The sequence below is a fragment of the Stigmatopora nigra genome, chromosome 1 (genome assembly GCF_051989575.1).
Source record: "Stigmatopora nigra isolate UIUO_SnigA chromosome 1, RoL_Snig_1.1, whole genome shotgun sequence".
Lineage (NCBI taxonomy): Eukaryota > Metazoa > Chordata > Actinopteri > Syngnathiformes > Syngnathidae > Stigmatopora > Stigmatopora nigra.
The window spans coordinates 12,026,871-12,052,129 of NC_135508.1; the positions used below are offsets into that span (position 1 = coordinate 12,026,871).

General features: G+C 40.6%; 2 protein-coding genes and 9 non-coding genes across 14 annotated transcripts; all 11 read left to right on the top strand.

Moving 5' to 3' along the window:
• The first annotated feature begins 35 nt into the window (after nt 1-35).
• LOC144207641 (U6 spliceosomal RNA) lies at nt 36-141 on the top strand. The gene has a single exon (XR_013328744.1). It is a non-coding gene; the product is annotated as a U6 spliceosomal RNA (small nuclear RNA).
• A 572-nt stretch (nt 142-713) lies between these two features.
• LOC144207664 (U6 spliceosomal RNA) lies at nt 714-819 on the top strand. Its single transcript, XR_013328758.1, has one exon. It is a non-coding gene; the product is annotated as a U6 spliceosomal RNA (small nuclear RNA).
• A 773-nt stretch (nt 820-1,592) lies between these two features.
• LOC144207659 (U6 spliceosomal RNA) lies at nt 1,593-1,698 on the top strand. Its single transcript, XR_013328754.1, has one exon. It is a non-coding gene; the product is annotated as a U6 spliceosomal RNA (small nuclear RNA).
• Nucleotides 1,699-2,292: 594 nt separating this feature from the next.
• On the top strand, nt 2,293-2,398 carry LOC144207599 (U6 spliceosomal RNA). The gene has a single exon (XR_013328724.1). It is a non-coding gene; the product is annotated as a U6 spliceosomal RNA (small nuclear RNA).
• A 799-nt stretch (nt 2,399-3,197) lies between these two features.
• On the top strand, nt 3,198-3,303 carry LOC144207653 (U6 spliceosomal RNA). Its single transcript, XR_013328750.1, has one exon. It is a non-coding gene; the product is annotated as a U6 spliceosomal RNA (small nuclear RNA).
• A 773-nt stretch (nt 3,304-4,076) lies between these two features.
• LOC144207598 (U6 spliceosomal RNA) lies at nt 4,077-4,182 on the top strand. The gene has a single exon (XR_013328723.1). It is a non-coding gene; the product is annotated as a U6 spliceosomal RNA (small nuclear RNA).
• Nucleotides 4,183-4,781: 599 nt separating this feature from the next.
• On the top strand, nt 4,782-4,887 carry LOC144207600 (U6 spliceosomal RNA). The gene has a single exon (XR_013328725.1). It is a non-coding gene; the product is annotated as a U6 spliceosomal RNA (small nuclear RNA).
• Nucleotides 4,888-5,285: 398 nt separating this feature from the next.
• Nucleotides 5,286-16,293, top strand: mapk13 (mitogen-activated protein kinase 13). Of its 3 annotated transcripts, none has more exons than XM_077713688.1 (13): nt 5,286-5,416; nt 7,535-7,708; nt 10,255-10,384; nt 10,671-10,729; nt 11,196-11,301; nt 11,787-11,816; nt 12,515-12,562; nt 13,082-13,196; nt 13,649-13,720; nt 14,146-14,225; nt 14,536-14,614; nt 14,683-14,856; nt 15,327-16,293. In XM_077713688.1, the coding sequence occupies exons 2-13, from the start codon at nt 7,596-7,598 to the stop codon at nt 15,410-15,412; spliced, it is 1,092 nt and encodes a 363-aa protein (XP_077569814.1). In that variant the 5' UTR covers nt 5,286-5,416; nt 7,535-7,595; the 3' UTR covers nt 15,413-16,293. The 3 variants fall into 3 exon arrangements, with proteins under 3 accessions (XP_077569814.1, XP_077569890.1, XP_077569734.1); XM_077713764.1 differs by having other exon boundaries at nt 5,301-5,323; XM_077713608.1 differs by lacking the exon at nt 5,286-5,416 and adding an exon at nt 6,688-7,015 and having other exon boundaries at nt 7,530-7,708.
• LOC144207603 (U6 spliceosomal RNA) lies at nt 5,664-5,769 on the top strand. The gene has a single exon (XR_013328726.1). It is a non-coding gene; the product is annotated as a U6 spliceosomal RNA (small nuclear RNA).
• On the top strand, nt 6,325-6,430 carry LOC144207604 (U6 spliceosomal RNA). Its single transcript, XR_013328727.1, has one exon. It is a non-coding gene; the product is annotated as a U6 spliceosomal RNA (small nuclear RNA).
• A 403-nt stretch (nt 16,294-16,696) lies between the features above and the next one.
• On the top strand, nt 16,697-25,259 carry brpf3b (bromodomain and PHD finger containing, 3b). Of its 2 annotated transcripts, none has more exons than XM_077713409.1 (13): nt 16,697-17,042; nt 17,769-19,336; nt 19,615-19,771; nt 19,872-20,006; nt 20,481-20,609; nt 20,740-21,052; nt 21,666-21,968; nt 23,097-23,660; nt 24,076-24,157; nt 24,224-24,312; nt 24,380-24,465; nt 24,532-24,686; nt 24,754-25,259. In XM_077713409.1, the coding sequence occupies exons 2-13, from the start codon at nt 17,793-17,795 to the stop codon at nt 24,935-24,937; spliced, it is 3,741 nt and encodes a 1,246-aa protein (XP_077569535.1). In that variant the 5' UTR covers nt 16,697-17,042; nt 17,769-17,792; the 3' UTR covers nt 24,938-25,259. The 2 variants fall into 2 exon arrangements, with proteins under 2 accessions (XP_077569535.1, XP_077569613.1); XM_077713487.1 differs by having other exon boundaries at nt 23,100-23,660.

Here is a 25,259-nt window from a genome sequence, read left to right on the forward strand (position 1 = left end):
TCCATTTATATACTACTTCGACCCTCCTCTTTGATGCGTTGCTTCGGCTTCGCATATACTAAAATTGGAACGATACAGAGAAGATTAGCATGGCCCCTGCGCAAGGATGACACGCAAATTCGTGAAGCGTTCCTCATTTTATTTGTAACATGGAAAGATCATACCAGAAAACGCTTTTAATGTTGAGAGAAAAAAGGGAATTCTGTAATTCTGAATCTTTTCTATAACTTTGTCATCGTTTTTCCTGTCTCAACCTTAAAAAAATGCATTTGCCTGTTATAAATACTCAACTTCAATTTTTTATTGTTTACCTACCGCAGAATGTATACCAGAAACCCTGCCCGTTTTAACTTGTCTACTTGGTACACTCTAGCGTCTTTTTGCTGTATGACCCAAAAAGAGGCAATTCCTCCCCAACTGACTGCAATGCTGGGTTTAGTGTGGGGGTGCACTTATGTTTGGACCAATGGTGTTTGAGGAATTTGCATATCAGCATGCTGTATATAGATCTGATGTGTTCTGGCGATTTCTGCTAAGTAAAATGATAATAAAGAGCAAATTATCGTTAAGGAAGGCTCTTTGAAAGTCCAAGTATATCTCTTTTTGGGACTTCACAGGTATCAGGATGTTAGAGTACTTTGCAATATTACCAAAACTCTAATTGGTTTAGGATTTGGTTGTCTTTATATATTGCTCCGGCTCGTAAATCTATTGCGTTGCTTCGGCTTCGCATATACTAAAATTGGAACGATACAGAGAAGATTAGCATGGCCCCTGCGCAAGGATGACACGCAAATTCGTGAAGCGTTCCTCATTTTGTTTGTTTTAGTTTGGAATTCGGAAAGATCACAACACTAAGTAACCAGTTTTCAGCAAATTAAAACCATAAATTCCTTACACAAGATCTCTTATCGCATACCTGTCAACTTGGACGTTTTCCCCGTATGTTATACGTTTTTGATCATTTCAAATTGTGTACGCCGTGTAAACAACTTTTGTACTGGGCAACAAAAAAAAACATTTCTTTAAATGTACGTTTTTTTTGTCAAAACCGGTCTCGTTTTACCCATTTCGGCTCTAATCACTGGGAGCAGAGGAAAACAGCACCGTCGATTGCTAATATTGTCGTGCTTTAAGCGTGATGTGCGCACGCGCATCAGACCGCGTCATACAGTGACATCTACAGAATCTTGAATTTGGTGCACACAAAAACCTGATGGCACCCGTTCACTTTGGGGAAAATTTTAGACTTGTAAGTGCGCCCAATGTGAGTAAGTATGTGCTGCGTTGTATTTGTACGGTTTGTTATGCTTAATATGGGGAATTGCAATGAGGGGAGCAATTGGCCGAGATTGACAGGTATGTTATAGCAATCAATCAGTAGGTTGTTTATATCTGGTAATTTCTGCTAAATAACAGGACATTAAACAGCCCAAAAATGTAAAATAATCCTCTTTGAAAGTCCATATATAGAACTTCTATGTGGCAATAAGCTGTAAACTGGATGTCTGAGTACTTTTTAACACCACCAGTACTCTAGACGGTCTTTTTATCTGGCTCCTTCATATACTGCTCCGACTCATTTCACCATTGCGTTGCTTCGGCTTCGCATATACTAAAATTGGAACGATACAGAGAAGATTAGCATGGCCCCTGCGCAAGGATGACACGCAAATTCGTGAAGCGTTCCTCATTTTCATTTCAACATGGAAAAATGATTACCAGAAATGTCTTTTAAAGTTAAGGAAAAAAAAGTTGATCCCTGCTTTTACTAGGTTCTCAGCTTGCTTGTCTCAACCGTAAAAACGTCCTTTCCCTGAAGAATATGACAGTTATACTAATTTTAAGTTTCAACACTTGTATTGTTCACCTACCGCAGAGTGTATGTGTATACCAGAAACTATTGCAATTAATGGATGCACGTTTTAACTATTTGCTACCCCGTCTTTTTGCTGTATGGCCCAAAAGCCTATTCCTACTCTGCAATGCCGGGTTAATGTGGGCGCGCTCTTAAAATTTGGACCAATGGCCTTTGAGTGATTTGCATATGCCCATAGAGTAGCCAATCAGAACGTTCTGTATAGATCTGATGTGTATTCTGGGGATTTCTGCTAAAAATAAGGTTAATAAAGAGCAAATTATAATTAGAAAGGGCTCTTGGAAAGTCCAAGTATAATTCTATTTGTGACTTCACTGCTAATAAGATGTTAGAGTACTTTTTGCAGGCACCATAAGTTTGAAGTGTATAGGATTTTACCTCCTTTATATACTAGTCTGAGCCCTCACACTATTGCGTTGCTTCGGCTTCGCATATACTAAAATTGGAACGATACAGAGAAGATTAGCATGGCCCCTGCGCAAGGATGACACGCAAATTCGTGAAGCGTTCCTCATTTTGTTTGTTTTAGTTTGGAACTTGGAAAGATCACAACACTAAGTCACCAGTTTTGCGGCAAATTAAGACCATAAATTCCTTACACAAGATCTCTTATCGCATACCTGTCAACCTAGAGTTTTTCCCGTATATTATAAGTTTTGGATCATTTCAAATTGTGTACGCCGTGTAAACATATTTTTACTGGGAAAAAAAAACTTATTCTTTTTTAAAGTATGTTTTTTTTAAACAGATCTCGTTTTACCCATTTCGGCTCTAATCCGGATCGTCTCGTTCACTAGTAGCAGAGGAAAACAGCACCATCGGCTGCTGTGTACATATTGTCATGCTTTAAGCGTGATGTGCGCACGCGCATCAGACAGCGTCATACAGTGACATCACAGAATCTTGAATTTGGTGCACATGAAAACCTGATGGCCCCGTCCACTTTGGGGAAAATTTTAGACTTTTAAGTGCGCCCAATGTGAGTAAATATGTGCCTCGTTGTATTTGTACGGTTTGTTATGCTTAATATGGGGAATTGCAATGAGGGGAGCAATTGGCTGAGGTTGACAGGTATGTTATAGCAATCAATCAGTAGGTTGTTTGTATCTATACTGTGTTTTCTGATCATTTCTGCTAAATAACAGAATATTAAAGAGCCCAAAAATGTAAAATAATACTCTTTGAAAGTCCATATATAGTACTTCTATGTGACAATGGACAGTAAACAGGATGTCTGAGTACTTTTTAATACCACCAGTACTCTAGAAGGTCTTGTTATCTGGCTCCTTTATATACTAGTCCGAGGCTTTGCTCTATTGCGTTGCTTCGGCTTCGCATATACTAAAATTGGAACGATACAGAGAAGATTAGCATGGCCCCTGCGCAAGGATGACACGCAAATTCGTGAAGCGTTCCTCATTTTATTTGTTTTAGTTTGGAATTCGGAAAGATCACAACACTAAGTCACCAGTTGTTGCAGCACGTTAAGACCCTAAATTCCTTACACAAGATCTCTTATCGCATACCTGTCGATTTAGACGTTTTTCCGTATGTTACACGTTTTTGATCATTTCAAATTGTGTACGCCGTGTAGACAACTTTTGTACTGGGCTAAAAAAAAAAATTTAAAGTACTTTTTTATCAAAACCGATCTCATTTTACCCATTTCGGCTCTAATACGGATCGTCTCGTTCACTGGTAGCAGAGGAAAACAGCACCGTCGATTGCTGATATTGTCATGCTGTAAACGTAATATGCGCACGCGCATAAATACAGAATCTTGAATTTGGTGCACACAAGAACCTGATGGCACCCGTTCACTTTGGGGAAAATTTTAGACTTGTAAGTGCGCCCAATGTGAGTGAATATGTGCCGCGTTATATTTGAACGGTTTGTTATTGCATAATATGGGGAGTTGCAATGAGGGGAGCAATTGGCCGATACTGACAGGTATGTTATAGCAATCAATCAGTAGGCTGTGTATATCTATACTGTGTTTTCTGATCATTTCTGTTAAATAACAGGATATTAAACACCCCAAAAATGTAAAATTGTACTCTTTGAAGGTCCGTATATAGTACTTCTATGTGGCAATGGACTGTAAACAGGATGTCTGAGTACTCTTTAACACCACCAGTACTCTAGAAGGTTTTATTATCTGGCTCCTTCATATACTGCTCCGACTCATTGCACTAATGCGTAGCTTCGGCTTCGCATATACTAAAATTGGAACGATACAGAGAAGATTAGCATGGCCCCTGCGCAAGGATGACACGCAAATTCGTGAAGCGTTCCTCATTTTCTTTGCAACATGGAAAAATGATTACCAGGAATGTCTTTTAAAGTAAAGAAAAAAAGTTGATTCCTTCTTTAACTAAGTTCTCAGCTTGCTTGTCTCAACCGTAAAAACGTCCTTTCCCTGAAGAATATTACAGTTATACTAATTTTAAGTTTCAACACTTGTATTGTTCACCTCCTGCAAAGTGTATGTATATACCAGAAACTATTGCAATTAAACGATGCCTGTTTTAACTATTTGCTACCCCCTCTTTTTGCTGTATGGCCCAGAAAGAGACAATTCCTCCGCTGCAATGCCGGGTTAATGTGGACGCGCTCTTAGATTTGGACCAATGGCCTTTGAGTGATTTGCATATGCCCATGGAGTAACCAATCAGAAGTTCTGTATAGATCCGATGTGTATTCTGGCGATTTCTGCTAAAAAAAAGAATAAGGATAATAAAGAGCAAATTATAATTAGAAAGAGTTGTTGGAAAGTCCAATTATAATTCTATATGGGACTTCACCGCTATCAAGATGTTAGAGTACTTTTTGCAAGCACCATAGGTTTGAAGTGTATGGGATTTTACGTCCTTTATATACTAGTCGGAGCCTTCTTACTATTGCGTTGCTTCGGCTTCGCATATACTAAAATTGGAACGATACAGAGAAGATTAGCATGGCCCCTGCGCAAGGATGACACGCAAATTCGTGAAGCGTTCCTCATTTTGTTTGTTTTAGTTTGGAACTTGGAAAGATCACAACACAAAGTCACCAGTTGTTGCAGCACATTAAGACCATAAATTCCTTACACAAGATCTCTTATCGCATACCTGTCGATTCAGACGTTTTACCCGTATGTTACACGTTTTTGATCATTTCAAATTGTGTACGCCGTGTAGACAACTTTTGTACTGGGCAAAAAAAACTTTTTTAAAGTACTTTTTTTTGTCAAAACCGATCTCATTTTACCCATTTCGGCTCTAATACGGATCGTCTCGTTCACTGGTAGCAGAGGAAAACAGCACCGTCGATTGCTAATAATGCCATGCTGTAAACGTGATATGCGCACGCGCATAAATACAAAATCTTGAATTTGGTGCACACGAGAACCTGATGGCACCCGTTCACTTTGGGGAAAATTTTAGACTTGTAAGTGCGCCCAATGTGAGTAAATATGTGCCGCGTTGTATTTGAACGGTTTGTTATTGCATAATATGGGGAGTTGCAATGAGGGGAGCAATTGGCCGACATTGACAGGTATGTTATAGCAATCAATCAGTAGGCTGTGTATATCTATACTGTGTTTTCTGATCATTTCTGTTAAATGACAGGATATTAAACACCCCAAAAATGTAAAATAGTACTCTTTGAAGGTCCGTATATAGTACTTCTATGCGGCAATGGACTGTAAACAGGATGTCTGAGTACTTTTTAACACCACCAGTACTCTAGAAGGTCTTATTATCTGGCTCCTTCATATACTGCTCCGACTCATTGCACTATTGCGTTGCTTCGGCTTCGCATATACTAAAATTGGAACGATACAGAGAAGATTAGCATGGCCCCTGCGCAAGGATGACACGCAAATTCGTGAAGCGTTCCTCATTTTGTTTGCAACATGGAAAGATCATTACCTGAAATGTCTTTTAAAGTTAAGAAAAAAACGTTGATCCCTTCTATAACTAGCTCCTCGGCGTGCCTCATTCAACCGTAAAAGCGTCTCTGGCCTGAAGAATATTACAGTTATACTCATTTTATGTTTCAACATTTTTATTGTTCACCTACACCTACTTTTAACTATTTGCTACCCCGTCTTTTTGCTGTATGGCCCAGAAAGAGAAAATTCCTCCTTTGCGATGCCGGGTCAACGTGGACGGGCGCTTAGATTTGGACCAATGGCCCTTGAGTGATTTGCATATGCCCATCGAGTAGCCAATCAGAACGTTCTGTATATATCTGACGTGTATTCTGGTGATTTCTGCTAAAAAAAATAAGGTTAATAAAGAGCAAATTATAATTAGAAAGGGCTCTTGGAAAGTCCAAGTATAATTCTATGTGTGACTTCACTGCTAATAAGATGTTAGAGTACATTTCGTAGCCACCATAACTTTGAAGTGTATAAGATCTTTTGTGCTTTATATACTACTCCGACCGTTCTCTCTATTGCGTTGCTTCGGCTTCGCATATACTAAAATTGGAACGATACAGAGAAGATTAGCATGGCCCCTGCGCAAGGATGACACGCAAATTCGTGAAGCGTTCCTCATTTTGTTATTAACATGGAAAGATAATATTTATCCCTCATTTGTTGACAACCAGAAAAACCTTGCAGGTCATCTTGTTTCTCATTTTCTCAAGCGTTTATCCTCACTAGAGTCACGGGGGTTGCTGGAGTCTATCCCAGCTGACTTCAGGCCATGGGCGGGGGACCTCTGGCCTGGAGACAGCTGGGATTTGCACCAGCACCCCCTGCGATCCCAATGATGATAAATGTCGTTCAGAAAATGAGATGAGTATTAAAACAAATCTTTTTATAACATTGTACCCTTTTACTGTTTTTAGGGTACGTTATTGTTGTTCATGGTTCTGGTACTTGGAGAACTTGCTACTTTTAGGGTTTAAAACGTATATGAAAGCTACCAATCTAAGACGTATAGTCCCAAATCAGATGGGCCAGACTCCAGTCCACGTCGACTCTGACATGTCGATGTTTAAAATGAACGAAAGAATGAAAATGTTCACAAAACTTCTCTATTGTGGCATTTCCGAATCTGCTCTTATTTGTTCAAACGTGCCACCCGGAAACCATGTTGAGTGTGTGTGTCTCAATTGACTAATGTTTTGGCATCAACACTCGCAAGTGCATACCTGTCAACTGGTACGTTCTCGCCGTAATTGGTACAACTGAAAGCCCATTTTTATATTGGTACGCTGTACACATGAAAATGGTACGCTAAACGGTGATTTTGAGAAAAAAAAATAAATTAAGGCACTTTCTAGCCATTTTTCACCATCCGCCATTGTTTCTTCCCGGAAACGCATGTCTGCCAAGTGATATATCATATATCACTTGAAACGAAAATGAAACGAAATGTTTATCATGATCTTTTTTTTTTAGCCAATCAGAGGCGCCGGTACATATAATATGTACCGGCGCCTCTGATTGGCTAAAAAAAAAAGATCATGATAAACATTTCGTTTCATTTTGGAACTTTGAAAGCAATAAACACATAAACATACATTTTCTACTTGTTGTTCGTGATTTTTTACAAAAAAGTAAAGTGGTAAGATTTTCCATGTATTTATACATATATGTAAGGGCGAAAACAAAATTTGGTAAGATCACAAATGGTTCGAGGTTGACAGGTATGCAAGTGGCAGGCGTTCGGAAGAAGGGAGAAGTTGTCGCTCCTGCCTCCGCCTTCTCCTTTTCGTCATGGAGGCTCGAGCGAGCTTCTGCCGCGAGGAAATCAACAACACCGTGTGGGAGGTTCCCGAGAAGTTTGCCCACCTCAAGCAAATCGGAACCGGGGCGTACGGCTGTGTATGGTGAGTCGATTACCGGCTACTATATAGGTGTATATGCAGTGTGAATGGCGAGGGGAGCTAAAGGTTAGCTACAATCTGTGCACACACACACACTCACGCAGGTACACACACAGGTATACACACACAACACACACAGTAGCAGTGGGCCTGGCTGAACTGGAATCAAAAGGCACACACCTCTAATACAGGAAAAATGCCACACTGCTACTATAATTATGTATTCTGAGAAACACTAATTGTGATTTGAATGCAAGGGTTATATTGGATTTTAGATATTTTTTCCTGCCAAATGAGAAGTTAAGGTGATGCACAGACTAGCAATGATCTCATCTTTTGTTAATCAAAGCGGATACTCGATAGAACAATCACATTTTGCTATATTATCACAGTTAGTGTAAATAGCCTAAAAGAATACAACTGGTTGTGAAAGCTCACACTTAAGTGTCATTGATGGTACCAGACACCCAATCTATTTTGACTGGGAAGGTTGGCAACCTTGGCAGATTGGACATCTGAGTTTAAGGCCATTGCAGGAGCTGGCGAGAAAAGGAACTAGGTAGTCACAATTGCTATTTACCAGTTACTAGAGAAAAATACAATTGAACAGGATAGTAAATCATCTTTGTTTTTTGGCCAAGTCATATTTACGTAGTAAAGTGTATTTGTAAGGATTACACTATTTGTTTGCTTTTCATAATGAGTGCATACTGTACTGTACTGCAGCCATTTCTACATGTGTGTGTGTGTGTGTGTGTCTCTTGCAAATGTGTTGGTGGGTAGCCCTTCAAATAGCCCAGCAGGCCTTCCCTCCCACAAACTGTTGCCCTCCAGATCAGGCAAACAAACATTCATGTTATTTTTTTAGCTCATTAGAGCAGTGTATCCCAACCTTTTTTGAGCCGTGGCACACTTTTTGCATTGAAAAAAATCTCAAGGGACACCACCATCTGAAAATCTTTGTCGCCTATATTTATAATAGTTATTCTCATCGAAGTTTTATCAGCAGAAATCGCATCCAAAATTATTCCAAAATCTAATTTTTCACAATGACCTAATGTCACGGAAATTTGGCCTGTGGACCCTGAACAACTTCCGGTTTGAGTGATGCAAATAACCAAGTAAAGTTATTGATCGCATCATTTTATGATTTTTCTCCAAATATTACTTAAATCTCCTAATATTACCCAAAAAATGTGCTCACACAGACTTTACGCCGGCAAAAGTTGATGCCCTAGAAACCAGACAACTTCCGTTTCAACTAAGAGAAAGAGCAAAAAATTACTGTTTGACAACTTGAATCTAATAATAGTATAATCTACAATTTAACGTCCATCATATTTTGATTTGAACCTTGTAATAGTTCCATTTTAATCTCCTTATATTCATATGAATTTTTCTCTCTCAATATCACATTGTATGACTTCTTGCAATTTCCCACGGCACACCTGACCATTGCTCACGGCACACCAGTGTGCCCCGGCACAGTGGTTGGGAAACACTGCATTAGAGTACCAGAAGACCCTCTCAGTCTCCAACTGACACATTTGAGCAATTTAGTTGAGTTGTTTTTGTTGACTATGAAGGCTATTTCCAATGTTTGACTATTGACATATTCATATGTATCATTCCCCCCAAATGCCTCCAATTCATCTAACATGAATTCATTTTTATAGTGTTTGTTATTAAGATGAGTGTTTATCTGGAGCCTTACCTAGCTGACTATGAGCGAGAACCAATCAAATTGTTCATTCAGACCAATTGACAATTGGTGGGAAGTTTTCAATAATGTGCCAAAAGACTCAGCATGTGCAGAATGTACAAACCTTGCATACTGCAGCCCACTGTTTATTGTATCGTAAAGCTCCAAAGCCGGGACTCAACTCAAGATTTGCTTCCATTAGTGCCAAAGTGCAGACAGAGCAGAGGGCCCTGTCAAGTGTGAACGAATGCTGCATTGCAAAACCCACTTTTGAGTTTATATTGACAATAACTTCCCTTTAAAGTGAAAAATAAGTCATGTAACGATTTTGTCGTAGTATGTCTTTTTACTCCTCATATTATTCCAATATCTCGATATTAGATTTTTAAAAAAGTATTGTTTTGACACAGACCTTATGTCGCCAAAAGTCTCTAACTAAACAAATTCCGGTGGACGTGACGTATAAATAATCCACAAAATATATGTATATATATTTTCTTTCATAAAATGATTTTAATCTTGTAATATTAAAGTGTATGACTTCATTCTTGTAACATTGCTACTTTAAGCTCGTAATATTTTTACTATTTTTACTACTATATATTTACTGTTCCAGAAGTCCAATTTTTCTGTCTTTCTTTGGACTTTTTTGACTGAAATTTGCGGAAGGCTCCAGCTCCAGCAACTCTAATCCCCTGAAGTGGAAAACATCAAATTGATTGCTTCTTCTCTGTCACTGAATTATGTCAAGATTGGCTCTGCAATCTTTGCGACCCAAAAAAACAACTCATGACATTGGAGCTCTTTCTGATTTCTAATCTATTACGCATTCCATTATTTACCACAGCTCAGCAACCAATGAGAAAAAAAAGGAGAGAGTGGCCATCAAGAAGCTCCACAGGCCTTTTCAATCAGAGATCTTTGCTAAAAGGGCTTACCGGGAACTGCGACTGCTCAAACACATGAAGCATGAAAACGTGAGTAGAACAAGATCATGCCACAATTTGTATTTATTTTTTTTCTCCGTCATTCCAATTGTGAAACAAAAGTGACCATTTTCTATCCAATCAAAAGTTAGAGTGTAGACTTCCACACTTAAGGTAGCATACAACCATAAATAATTTCCAAAAAAAAAGTGGTTCTGTATGGGGGGGTCCGGAATAATCATTAAGAATTTTGTTGGGGGAAAAATAATATAAAAGTGGACATCAGGGACCTGTATTCCGAGTCTCACTTTGCTCATTATTTTTTCATTCCAACTAGGTGATAGGTCTTCTTGACGTTTTTACACCTGTTTCAAGCCTTGATGATTTCCAGGACTTGTGAGTATTTTCAGGCTCTTCTACCCACAATTGATAGTTGTTTAAGTTTGACTTATTATGAGTTTATTTTATTTATTAAACCCCACAATGAAAGAGGGACTACTGTACATATGGAATTTCTGAATATTTCTTTTTAAAGATCTGTACACTGCCAATTAATTTAAACTAAGAGGTCTGGCTATGAATGATCATATTTCAGTCATTTTGGCAGAACTATACGTCTCATCCATATTGACTAGGAGGGCTAGCAACGACTATTGGAGTTTGTTTGTTTTTTGTGCAAATTTGTTACGTCTTCCATTTCATATTACAATTATATTCTGAATTCTTAAACAGCTTCATGATTGTGTATATTAGTGAGTCACCATTACTGTGGATAGGCTGAAACTAGTCGGATGATGTAATGACCTTCACCTTAACCCACATAGGTTTCCTCTAAATGTTTTTTTTCTTCTTCTTTTCACAGTTACCTGGTGATGCCCTACATGTTTACTGACCTCTCAAAGGTGCGAGGTCATCTCTCTGAAGACAAAATCCAGTTTCTTGTCTACCAAATGCTCTGTGGACTCAGGGTAAGATTGGGACCCCTTAAAATTAAAAGTAGTTATCATTAAGAAACAAAATTTTATATCCTGACAGTTGCTTTTGCGTTCGAGTTTCAGACTGGATTTTCACATTTTTCTGAACTTTAAAAATAAATAATACAAAAATTAAAAGAATTTCCCCAGAAAAAATCTGCGATGTAGTGAAGCCGCGAAATGGCGAGGGATTGTTGTATATACACTGTATATTAAACAAAAAAGAATAGACTGATCATATCAGACTAGGTCAGGTGGTTACCCTGGGTTCGTCCAGTTTATGAGTGTAAGATCATTTAAAAGATGGCTATAATTTAAAGAAATGATGGTTGAAGTTTTGATGCTTCATTCATTCTCTTTTAGGATTCTCTTTTTATTGCTATAGATCTAAAATAAACAAATCAAATACTGTTTAAGGATATTGCATGTATTCAATAGAAGTAATTCAACCATGTTTCTTTTTTTCTACCTCTTTACAGTACATTCACAAGGCCGGAATCATCCACAGGGTAGGACAAATTTATATGTTTGGATTGTTATCTGACGTTAGTGTGGTGGTTGAAACTAAATGTAATCTTCCAAGGACATTGCTTAGCCTACCTAATTTGTAGTGACTCATGAATTGTGAACACAAATGAGAAAGTTGCTTCCATTCATTGCTATTGAGTCAGGTCAAACTCCGCCTGCGCCAACAGGTATGATGAGCTAACTATGACTGCATGTCTGGAGTTGTCACACCACACCTATCAACTCCTTTTTTAACTACAGATGGGTGCATGTGTGAAGTTTAGATTGTATAAAAAGTGAATCTAACCTCTTTGGTAAAAAGGGACAGGGTCATTTGATTATTATGAGGTCTATGAGAGTTGGTTTTACTGAAGGGACAAAACAAATAAAATGAGAATTTGACAACCATGTCAGCCGAAAGACAGGCAAAATATTATTAGGATGCATGTGCATTGAAAAGAACATTCATTCATTTTATGTATATATAAAGGATTGGTATAGCTGTAATTTTTTTAAAGCGTTTGTTCCTCTCTCTTTAATTCAATTCTGCTGCTGTCATTCTAGTCGCAGTTAAGGTGATAAACATTTTAAATAAAATAGAAAATGCGTTTATTTTGTTCCCCATACTGATGTAGAACCAAAAATCACATTATGACTAAAATCAGTGCTCAATACATCATCATCGCATCTTCTATTACAGGATCTCAAACCTGGAAATTTGGCTGTAAACCAAGACTGCGAATTGAAGGTTTGTTTAGGAGCTAAGTACAACCTTACCAACAATCAAGGTGTTATGATGTCAACAGAACTTGTACTAAAGATACTTACTATTAACTACATAAACAGTGAAATGTCTGTTTTTCAACAAGTATAATCATAATGTGTAGGATTTGTATATGAGCATTTACATTTGGAGATAAAGGTAAACCTACTGAAAGAACAGTATGGCTTTGTGCATATTTTTCAAATTTATCCCAATACAGATTGTGTGAAATCAACACTCCATTGAACACATAAAATAGAAAAAGATTTCACTGAAACGATAAACAAACCAAATGTTATTGAATGTGTGAACAAATCTGAATATAAACATTTTTTTAAGGCTGTAAAGAAAGCATCGTGTGTTAACATTAATCTAGTAGTGTGTGTGTGTGTGTGTGTGTGTGTGTGTGTGTGTATGTTTAGATAGCCTTGAAAGGTTGTTTTGTTTTTTACTGTGCTTGTTTTTCTCGGTAAAATATTTCTCATGTCATTTCCGTCTATGCAGATACTAGACTTTGGGCTCGCTCGTAGTACTGACGCTGAAATGACGGGCTATGTGGTAACCCGTTGGTACCGGGCGCCTGAGGTCATTCTGAACTGGATGCATTACACACAGACTGGTAAGACAACCACATGCAAACATTGTGGCTCTACTAAAAGCTATAGTGTTTCTTAGCCATGATTTCAGGTATGCATTATTTGTATTTTTGTCATTCACACATTTGAGGGAAAGACAGCCAAGATGTCTCTATCGTGAGCTGTCAGAATTGGAGACAGTTAACCATGAAAGTAGACTGTTCTTATTGATAGTAATAAGACTCTCTGACAGCAATTAAGAAAAGGAATTTCCTTTAAAAATGAATGTTTCTTCGGACATTCTTTTTCTACTAAACCTCTATGTATGTATGGTCAGGCTTCACATTGAGGAGGCGTACAAAATATTCCTCTCAGCATGAAATAACGGAATTTTTCTCAGAAATGCTTTTCCACGTTTTCAAGAGTCAACGGTGAAGCATTGTCACAGATGTCGCTCCCCTTACATGCACTTGTCTCCCATGCTGTTTTTTTCTAGTGGACATTTGGTCTGTGGGCTGCATCATGGCCGAAATGATCAATGGAAAAACCCTTTTCAAAGGCAAAGACTGTATCCTTTTTTGTGTTTTGATAATAATGTGGAATGGTAAATAACAGCTTGGCGTCAGCCAAGTCTAAAAGAGGTTTAACGTCCGAAAGCTGCATTCGCTAAATCATTTTAATTAGTGACAGTGAACCAAGTTTGTCACATTTAGCATGTTTTTGTGGATCGGCAGGATTCATCGACTGTGTTTTTGTCGATGTGAGTGTAAATAATTGTGAGGTGATAAATGTCCTATATGGTGGTTTTTCAACTTAGGCTATGGTTATATGGTAGTAATATTGAGTTACGTTTAAGATGTATTTTTGTACAGTGATTGATTGCAGCTGCGGTTGTTCTTAAAGCCCTGTATAAATAGAGTTAAGTTGAGAGATGTATATATCTGGAGCTTAGACACCTTCCTTCACCAGGCCAAACCTTGACTCTAAACGCAGACATGGACCAGCTGACACAGATCATGAAAGTAACCGGAGTGCCTGGACCAGAATTTATACAAAAGCTGGACAGCCCAGAGGTATAACCCAAAAAACATGAAAAAAAGGAAAAATGGTAAAAATAAGAAGTAAGATTTTTAATATATGCCATTCATTGAAGCAGCGCCTTATAGTGCGGAAATTACGGTATATTTTGTTAAGTGGTGCGGTAGCATTTACTCTGCATTCAGAGAGAATTTTCCGATGAATTATTCCTAAAAATGTCTGTAATTTATCATAATCATGATAATCCACAATAATTGCAGTGCATCTTTCCCAAATGAGTTTGCAAATGTGTTTATTTATTGTTGTCGGCTTTTTACATTGAGCTTTTATCCAATGCAAAAACAGGCCAAAAATTATGTGAAAGCCCTTCCTCATTATCCAAGAAAAGACTTCTCAACGTTGTTTCCCCGAGCCAGTGTGAATGGTGGGTTCAATTCAGAAGCAAATCCTCTTTTTTTTCGTGGACATTCCTGATAATTGGATTGTTTGTAGGCATTGACCTACTGGAGAAGATGCTAGTTCTGGACGGTGATGAAAGGCCCACAGCTGAACTGGCACTGGAGCACCCATACTTTGACAGCCTCAGGGACCCAGATGACCTTCCCGAGCCTGAACCATACGATGACAGCCATGACAATGCCAAATTATCACTGGAAGAATGGAAGCGTAAGTAAAACTTCTCATCTCTCATTTTCTGAACCACTTTATCCTCATTAGAGTCGTGGGGGGTGCTGGAGGCTATCCCAGCTGTCTCCGGGGAAGAGCTGGGGGACACCCTGAATTGGTGGCCAGCCAATCGCAGGGCACAAGGAGACAAACTACTATTCGCGCTCATACCTAGGGGAAGTTTAGAGTGTCCAATCAGCCTACCGTGCATGTTTTTGGAATGTGGGAGGAAACCGGAGTTCCTGGAGGAAACCCACGCAGGCCCGGGGGGAACATGCAAACTCCACACAGGTGGGCGTGACCTGGATTTGAACCCAGGACCCTAAAGCTGTGAGGACGAAGCACTAAGCACTAGTTTCACTGCGCTGCCCAAAGTAGAACTTCATTTGAATCATTGATTTTAAAAGAGGCGCTTTCAGAATCTCATTCGCAGATGTGAAAAATCAACTATGTTCTCTTTTGGCCTGCAGGGTTATGTTTCCGAGAGGTGAAGAGTTTCGTGCCATTCCCTCGGCGGGACTCCAAGAGAAAGAACACTTTGACCATGACTCCCTGACTTGTATGTTCCTTGCCCCAATAATATTGCACAGCCAATTGTGTCCTTGTATATGACTAGTATGGATTTGTTTTATTTCTGCTACTCTGATTGTTTACATTTCAAATAGTTTGGGAAAACTTTTTTTTGAGTCAAGTGCAGGTAGGTGTTTGTGAAAGAGACATTTCAGATTAAATTCCCATCCTGGAATCATAAATCCTGTTGGACCTTTCCACTTAAAAAATAGCTGGCACTTAATTATAACTGCTGACAATGTTGTTTTGAGTTAGTGTGGCTAAAAGGGTGAGGGTATTTTTGCAATTTTAATTATATGTGAATTTTATGTCGTCAGATGCTTTTTGTAAACTTGTATATTAGTATGACTATCATTTTATTTTTGTTGATTTGTGATTTCTGTCACCTTTGTGCTATAAAAATACAAACATTATATGCCTTAATTCTAAGATGTTTGCACGCCTTTCCCAGTTTTGGGAATTATGAATGAATAGATAAATATATGCATGGAATGAATACAAAGTACCTAAATGATATATGTTCAATCATTCAACAATTAAATAGAACAACTTAAATTGTGAAAACATTTACTAATTGTCAGTTAATTTACTTATGAATATGAAATATCATCTCTAAGTAATATAGTTCATATTCATAAAGACATTAACTGGTATTACTAATACACTGGTCCTGAAATGAACAAATTATATACCAACTATTTATCCTTTAATTGATATATTCGGTTCAATTAACTAATCTTGAACATATTTTACTTTTGGTGGCATTGGTTTTGAAATGGTTTCATTTTAGCACTTTGATTTGTGTTTTGGATGGTTATGTTGTTGCCTTTTGTGAACTAATAGAAAATACAATTCTATTGCCCCGCATACCTGTTTATATGTTATTGTTTGTTTGTTTTTTTGCGATGATAGGGGGAGGGTCTCACGTTTATCTTCAGTTTAATGGCCTGGGCGCCAAAATTATGCAACGTGACGTCATATTGGGCCTCACTGTGTATCTTTAGTAGAGTTGAAAATACTAGAAAGGAACCGGAAATAAGAATTCGTAAGTAAGTTACCTCACGGTCCCGAGACGATTATTACTCAAGCTAATGTAATACAATTACAGTCTGGAAAGACAAAGTAAAAGAAATCTAATTTCGGAGTAACAATGATTTAAACTGCCAAGTCGAGACTGATTCGCTTTTCTTGGAAAAAATAAATGACACGTTGTTTTATTGTGAAAAGTTTATCCGGATGTTTCATGTTATTACCAATGGAGTTGGCCTTAGCCTGGATTAGCAAAACTAGCCGGAGGCGGCTAACGCACAAAATTAGGTCGACATTAGATAGTGTCGGGCAGTATAATTGCCGATATGTGATTCGTTTGCTTGTTGGATGTACGGGCTTTTGTCCCCAACTGCTCGATTGTCGTTTTATGGAGGGACGTTCTTTTTTAAATAAAAAGGAACACACCGGCTGTACCAGCCAAACTGTAGCTGGGTATAAGCAAGTTAGCTTTTGGCGACGGGAATCCAGCAAGTAAGAACCACAGGCTAGGTGGCAAGCAACCATTTCTGTAGAAACGCCTTAGACCGCCGGCTGTGGAGCTACTTGTCACCCATTCGCCATAATAGGTGAGAATGTTGTCAATCTAATCAAGCATTATGATCGAACTTTGAATATCTACTGAACAACAAAGATGTCTTTTTTTCACTTCATGTCAGCGGAAAAATTGGAGCTTAGATGTAATAAAAGCAGATCTTTCAAAGTTAGCAGTCGTGCTAGCTGAGTATAAAATTGTTATGCGATCTGAGCAGAAAACTGTCATAAAACGTTTCTCGTGTGCGTTAACGGGAAATGACAAGGGCAAAAGTAATATTAAATTCGTTTATTTGGTTTATTTTAAAACTGTTAATATGGCTGGCAGTGTACTTCTAAAATAAGGGCAGTGAGCGATTGGGACTGAGGCGTTCTATGAGATGATTGGCTTAGTGACGCGTCAATCCAATTAACATAAAATCTGATTGGCTGGTTGTTCCCGTGTTGTGGTTCGCCTGGCCAGAAGTTGAGCCGTAATAAATAAAGTCTCCGAAAATTATGGTAACGTTACATCTTGCTCTAGTCCTTCTTATCCCGACCAAAAAAAGGTAAACTCATGTTTTTTCTATTCTGTTGAAATGATTTGTCCATCAACTCACAATTATTTAAACTTAAATGCAACTACAAATAACTCCTTGACGTGAAAGAAGCTCTTGAAGAAAAAGCTTTTCATGTTGGTTCTGCACTGTTGTAAATTTATTATTCACATTTTATCTGTCATTAGTTTCTGTGATCTTATTTGTTAACTTTTGATTTTGCAGGAGGGAAGGTGTGATTGGTGGCTTATGAGGAAGCCACGCCGAAAAGGCCTGGCGGCCCCGAAAAGTGGCACGGATGACAAGAAGTCCAAGGGGATGCCGGTTGGCTGTAGCGGCGATGGCCCACGTCAGCAGTCCTCATCGCCGTACAGTTTGAAAGCATCCCCGAGCAGAGAAACTTTGAGCTATGCCCAGGCACAGAATGTCGTTGAGGTGGAGCTGGATGGCCGGCTTCATCGCATCTCCATTTTGGAGCCTCTGGTCGTCATCACCGAGGATGAAATGACGGCGCAAGACATCAGCGAATGTAACAGCAATAAAGAGAACAGCGAGCAGCCGTCGCCTCCTGTCAGTGCCACGCAAACTGCCGTCAAAGCCGTCACGCCCCGTGGCCGACGGAAACCCTCAAAATATCAGTCTTTCAAGACTCCGCCACCTTCCAAAAACCACTGCCCCCACGCTCAACCACAATTGCCTGAGAAGTTAAATGCCACACACAATCATGTAATATCCCTGCCCGAACCTTCCTTTCGCCTCGTAGACACTTTTACCCACATGGAGGTGGCTCCTCTGCCCATAGCATACTACCGCTACATTGAACGTTCCACCGAGGACCAGGAAACTTTGGCCGAGTATGACATGGACGAAGAGGACTCGGCCTGGTTGGAAATGGTCAACGCTAGCCGGTCGGCAGAGGGCTGCGCCGCGCTGTCGGCGGACATCTTTGAGCTGCTAGTGGATCGCCTTGAAGACGAGGCTTACCGGGAGGCCCGTACCCGGGTTCCATCTCCAAACGCCATTGACGACGATGCCTTCTGCTGCGTGTGCCTGGACGACGAGTGCCTCAACAGCAATGTTATTCTCTTTTGTGACGCGTGTAATTTAGCCGTGCACCAGGAATGCTACGGCGTTCCCTATATCCCCGAGGGCCAGTGGCTGTGCCGCTGCTGTCTTCAATCCCCTCAGAAACCAGTTGACTGTGTGCTGTGTCCAAACCGAGGCGGCGCCTTTAAACAAACTAACGACGGCCGCTGGGCGCATGTAGTCTGCGCTATCTGGATTCCCGAAGTCTGCTTCGCCAATACCGTCTTTTTGGAACCGGTGGAAGGCGTCGACAACATTCCCCCGGCGCGCTGGCGACTTACTTGCTACCTGTGTAAGCAGAAAGGTCGCGGAGCATCCATACAGTGTCACAAGGCCAACTGCTACACCGCGTTTCACGTCACTTGCGCCCAGCGTGCCGGACTTTTCATGAAAATCGACCCAGTGCGGGAGACAAATGTCAATGGGACCACATTTTCTGTCAAAAAGACGGCCTTTTGCGAGACCCACTCACCCGCCGGCCAAGACGGCATCTCGGATGAAGAGAGTGAAGGGCGCGTGGTGGGCAGCAGAGGAAGGGCCAGCCGAGGGCGGAGTGCCTACACAGATGGTCCCGTGACACCCAAAAAAGGCAGAAAGTCGGAAAGTGATGGCAAGATGGGTAAAAAGAAAGAGAAGAATGACACGTGCTCCACAAAACTAAGCAATGCTTCGCCTCAAGTGATAGTGCCCGAAATACCCACATGCAGGTACAGTTTATCCAATTTTGTGTTTTCACCTGGATTTTGAATCATCAATTACTTCATTAATTACTTTCATGATTACTATCATCAAATCATATAACTTAGGATGTATTGAACTTTGCTGTGCTGTTATTTTTCTTAAATCAACCATTACCATTATTACTTTGTATTATAATGTACATTATTTTGTATTAAGTATTTAAGAATGGTGTAATAATCAAGTAGGATGGTATATTTACATTATCATGGATAAACATTCATTTAAATCTGCAACATCTGTCCAGGTTGAATGCCCTTTGCAAAGGTATTCTCTTTCAAAAGAAGAGCCAGTTCATGCGGAGGCTGCATAACTTCTGGTTACTGAAGCGTCAGTCCAGGAACGGCGTGCCACTGATCCGCCGTTTGCACTCTAATGTCCAATCCCAACGGAATACTGAACAGGTTAGGCCAGGGATTTCAGATTGTGTCTTTTTCCCCCCTTACTCTAATTTGGGCTATTTGTTTATAAATGATGCCATTTTTAATTTTTGTTCTTGTGTAGCCTGAGGTGGTTGATGAGCATGTGACAGCAGCTAGAGATGCTCTCAGATATTGGCAGAAGCTTCGACATGACCTTGAAAAGGCCAGGCTACTGGTGGAGCTCATTCGTAAAAGGGAGAAACTCAAGCGAGAACAGGTAAAAATCCAGCACAGCTACGTGACGATGGATTTACGCTATCCAATTCCAATTTAGTGTCCACGTACGTGCTTTTCAAGTATAGAACTAATTGCTGTAACTGAACGCAGCGTACAAAAGGCTGTTTTACAGGTTGAACTGGGCAACTATGCCACTTAAGTTAACAATTAGTCAACAAAGCATTGATTATTATATATAGTTTCTGTACTTGTCATTTGATAAGTCTGTACTAAGTTTGTTATGTATTCCATGCTTCCAAAAATGAAATTGGGCACTTCCACATAGTGGAATTCAATTTTCTTCCCCAATTACATTAGTGTGATATTAGCTGCTTTTTTGTTCTTTAGGTTTTAGTTGTACTCAAATTCTTTCATAAAGAAAGTCAATATCAAGTTAACCTTAACTGTCTCTCTTGTTAGACAGATGTACTGTATCTTCCACTGGTCACTTACACTCAAACTTTTGCAATTGCAGCTTAAAATCCATCAAGCAGCCCTGGAGCTCCAGTTGACCCCGATGTTGTTGTTACTCCGCTCTACTATGGACCAACTACAGGATAAGGACACAGCTGGGATCTTTGCAGAACCAGTCAATATCAAGGAGGTCAGACATTACAAATTGTTAAATCATCCAAAAATTCCCACAGTAGGAAACTGAAAGTCGAGTTAACCAACGAAGTTGAAGCTGTTGGTTTTGTATTATTTTCACCATTATTTGTATGTTTCCCCGCCAGGTCCCAGACTACATGGAGTTCATAAGTCATCCAATGGATTTTTCTACTATGCGGACCAAGTTGGAAAATCATATCTACCGTTCTGTGGCTGACCTAGAGGCTGACTTCAACATCATGGTGTCCAACTGCCTCCTCTACAACAATAAGGACACTGTCTTCCACCGTGCAGCGCTGCGTCTTCGCGACCTAGGGGGAGCCGTGTTGCGCCACGCTCAACGACTTGCTACAAATGTTGGTCTGGAGCTTGCGACTGGGATGCACCTAGCCGACTCGCCACAGAAGCGAGAATTTTACACCTGCACTTGGGAAGACGGTAGGCTAAATGAGTTATTATCTTTTTGGGGTACGATTGGACCTTAAAATCAACCACAATCCATTGATGCTAGTCAATACGTATGAAATAATAATAAAATGCCCACAATTTTCACAAACTGTATACTTGGGAATAATCTCATTTGATTGGCTAAAATAATACCAGCAATAAGAAAAATGACTGCCATCACTTAAGATGGCCACCTGATGCAAATACTGGCTATAATTGAGTTTTGTCTCAAATATTACGCATCAGAACTTAATTATTCTGATGCGTAATATCTGATAATAATCTGATTTTTTAAAAGTATTTATCAATATGATCCGATTTTTTTTTTAAAGATAAGTTTTGCCAATATGAATCCAAAGCCCATATTTCTACAGCAAGGAAATACAATGGAAAATAATGCAAACAAGAAATGACAAAAAAAAAAATTCATCAAAGTGTGCTCTTTTGGTACTTTTCTAAGAAATTATTTCTTTACAAATACTACATTATGCTCTGTTACTACCATTAGTCTCTGAACCCGATCCAATCGAATCAGGACACACTAGTTCATACTGCATAAGAGCGAGAAATTGCATGCTAATACCACTCTGTTTTTTTTGGCTAGTGGACAGCGTGTTGAAACCAGAAAACCGACTCCACATGAGTATGGAGGAGCAGATCAAGGAACTGCTGGATAAGCTGGACTTGGTCAGCTCCATGAGATGCAGCGGGGCCCGCACCCGACGCATGCGCCTGCTCCGCCGCGAGATCAACGTCATTCGGTTCGGTCAGGGGCCACAGCGCCACGGCCTTCACAACGGGCGCTCTAAAGAAGACAGTGACCAAGATGAGGAGGAGGAGGAGGAAGAGCTGGACCAGAAGGCCGGCGACTCCAAGACAGAAAATGGCTTTTCGGCGTCAGACAAAGGTTTGTGGTGAACAGCTGATGCGTGAGAGAAATTGCCTGCGCATGTTCTCTCCCCCCTCACTTTTAATTTCAATGAGACCAGTTGTGAACATGAGCTAACGACACATTGTCTTCAGGTAATTGAGCCAGGGTCTCCCCCACGCACCAACCCCAACAACCCCACTGACTCCAGTCTAGTAAGTAGGGGCCCACAGAGTCTCGTTAGCCATGGCTGCCTCACAACTATTCTCTCCAAGTGCACTCTGCACCTCTTCCACACATCACTCATAGATTCACTACTCTCCCATACATACTGTACAGTCACCACACCATGTCATCCCACTCCCGATTCCGCCATCGTACAGTTTCGATAGGCTCTCGCCATGTAGGAGGAGGGTGGAAAAATATGGTTACATGTCAGTGGTACTATTTTTAAATGGTGCTGGAGCAATGTTCATTGACTTCACGTGTCAAATTTGAGTACTGTTTTAAAACAGCTTGACAATTCATGTTAATACAACTCACCAGAAATACACAGTGAAAAACCAGCAACTTCATAAAAAAAAATAAGACTCTAGTTCTATGCGCTTTAAATCTTAAGGGAGTTTCACTTGGACAAAGCTTTTTTTATATATATTGCAGAAACAGACTACAGTGTTCCCTCGCTACTTCGCGGCTCAGCTACCGCGGACTCAGAGCTTTGCGGATTTTTTTGGAAAAAAATAAAAATACAAATATTACATTGAGACAACATATTTTACTGTTTTTTATTTGTTATGACATGAATTTCACACTCTCTCTACCCGTATTCTATGTGGTGTGCTGTATACAGGGGGTAATTAAAAAAAAAAAAAATTAAATTCAAATTAAGCATTTTTGAAGGGGAATCCCTACTTCGCGGAAATTCACTTATCGCGAATGGTCCCGGTCCCCATTAACCGCAATGACTGAGGGAACACTGTACTGCCATTTAATGTTAGCTTTTGACTTAGGAGGTTTCACTGAGGCTGAAGTATTTTTGGGTCAGACAGGCAGAATTTTGGAACATTTTGGATACATTCACCTGTGTGACTGCAAAACCACCACATCACACGACATACTCGATAGCACTGCATGCAGAGTCAAAGTCAATGTCTTCCCCTTTTCCAGAAGACCTGAAATCCACCTCGCCCCCAACACTGGAGCCTACCGGGCCGGCCCCCCCACCACGACTCGGAGACACGCCTTTGGAGCCACCGACGTTGAGGCCCATCACAAAGGAGCCCCCGCCCTCCAGCTGGCCACGCAAACGGAGAAAGCGCCTCGGCGATGGCGAATCGGAGCCCATCGGTTGCACGAAAGCCCCAGAGACGTCACCAGCAAAAGGTTTCAACACCGATGGGCCAGTGATGTCCAACGGCCTCTCTCACCCCAGTACCCCCACGCGGACACTCTCGGGGGGTGTTGGCAGACGGACCTCTGTGTTGTTCAAAAAGGCCAAAAACGGTGCCAAAATATTTCGAGACGATCCTTTGCCCAATGGGAAGGAGATGCAGGACAACAGTATAAGCCCCTCCTTTTCACTACCTAACAGCCCCCCTATCTTATCTACTCCTACCAAACCCTCTCAGAAAGCCATTGAAGCCCCTTACCTGAATTCCTCGTGGACCTCCAGTCAAGACATAAGCTCAGATGGAGAACTGGAAAAAACGCTGAATGAAAGCTGTAAAAGTGGTAAGATTTTCCTTTTTTAACACCGAACATGCCAGCTAACACATGTATGGTACATTTCTAATCAACATAACATAACATCACTACAAGATGATTTTTGGATTGGTGAGATTTGTTTGAATCTTTGCCTGCAAGAAAGTCTCGTGTTGACAAGTTGTCGCTCTAGCACGTGATTTGACGGTCTTGTTTATGTGTACTATGGATACAGTTTTCCCAAAATAGTTTCTGTTGCATTGTGGGATGTCATGGCCCTCTTGGACTTCCGGTCGGTATCCATGGTGAATGTAAACATTACTGCAATGTAATATGATGGATGAGCTTTTTCATGATGTTCCAATGACATGAAATGTGTCTGACAATTAAGTGTCATTTGAGCACACATGAACGATTGTTTTTTGTGAATCTTGTTTGCTTTTAGGACTTACTAATGGCTTCGACAAGCACAAAGAAGACGGTTCCGATTCGGAATTCAGCCCTTGTCCCATCCTTCGTAAAGAAATGTAAAAACAAGGACTCCTCAAATGCGTGTTGGACACAATTGTTCGACTAACATGTTTTTTTTGTAGCTCATCACCGCCCAAACGAAGTCTTGGCAAACCCGCTCTTTCCAAAGTTCCCTTCTTGGATATAGTCAATGGAGACACTGACTACACTGGTGCGTCATCTTTTTTTTCATGTCATCTTTTCGACCATTCCGCACAATAAATGATAAATAACCCTAGGCCAAACATCTGAAGATGACACCGAGCTGGAGTGTCTGGACCTGGTTTGGGCCAAGTGTCGAGGATATCCCTCCTATCCCGCCCTGGTAACGCGACCACCAATATTTCGGATGTCTCGTCCGTTCGGCCGACTTCAAATTTGTTCCATCCAGATCATCGACCCAGAGATGCCAGAAGAGGGTGTGCTACTGAACGGAGTGCCCATTCCCGTCCCCCCCAAAGATGTCCTCAAATTGGGAGAGCAGAGGCAGGAGGAAAGCAAACAAAGGCTCTATTTGGTGCTCTTCTTCGACAACAAACGGACTTGGTGAGAGCTGCAGTGAGGTGACGCGTTTGCTCTCCGGTCGCTTACCCCGTCCTTGTTTATCCTGCAGGCAGTGGCTCACGCGAGACAAGGTGACCCCTTTGGGGGTGGACAGCACCGCCGACAAGCTGCGCATCATGGAGGGCCGCAAGCCCGCCCTCCGCAAGTCGGTGCAGGTGGCGTACGACCGGGCCATGATCCACAGGAGCAGAGTGAGCCACAGCCGAGGCTTCGTCGCCTCCAACTTCTTGTAGACGGTTGGGCGTCACTGAGTTTTAGCGGGGCGCCGAAACCGCACGGCACGGTGGGCTACGCTACGCTATACAAAGGTGACATGCTGACGTGCCACAATGAACTGGAGACAATATTTATACCAAGGGTAGAGGACCTATGAATGGATCACTGCCATCTTTTATACAATAGCTTTTTAAATATTTTATGAAATTAGTTTGTACAGTTCAAAAGTATGATTCTGTTTGTAAAATGATGTCACTGTGGTTGCTCCGTCATTCAAGTAAGGAACAACAGAGAGCTTTGTGAAAGCCTCATTCCTTTAAATATGTGCACGAAAGCATC

Excerpts from the sequence above, each read along its gene's own strand:
- mapk13 (XM_077713688.1), top strand. The coding sequence starts at position 7,596 with ATGGAGGCTCGAGCGAGCTTCTGCCGCGAGGAAATCAACAACACCGTG. Across the intron at positions 11,817-12,514 it reads AGGCCGGAATCATCCACAGG|GATCTCAAACCTGGAAATTT; the intron begins GTAGGACAAATT and ends CTTCTATTACAG. Across the intron at positions 13,197-13,648 it reads GATGCATTACACACAGACTG|TGGACATTTGGTCTGTGGGC; the intron begins GTAAGACAACCA and ends GTTTTTTTCTAG.
- brpf3b (XM_077713409.1), top strand. The coding sequence starts at position 17,793 with ATGAGGAAGCCACGCCGAAAAGGCCTGGCGGCCCCGAAAAGTGGCACG. Across the intron at positions 19,337-19,614 it reads CCCGAAATACCCACATGCAG|GTTGAATGCCCTTTGCAAAG; the intron begins GTACAGTTTATC and ends ACATCTGTCCAG. Across the intron at positions 24,158-24,223 it reads CCCATCCTTCGTAAAGAAAT|CTCATCACCGCCCAAACGAA; the intron begins GTAAAAACAAGG and ends TTTTTTTTGTAG.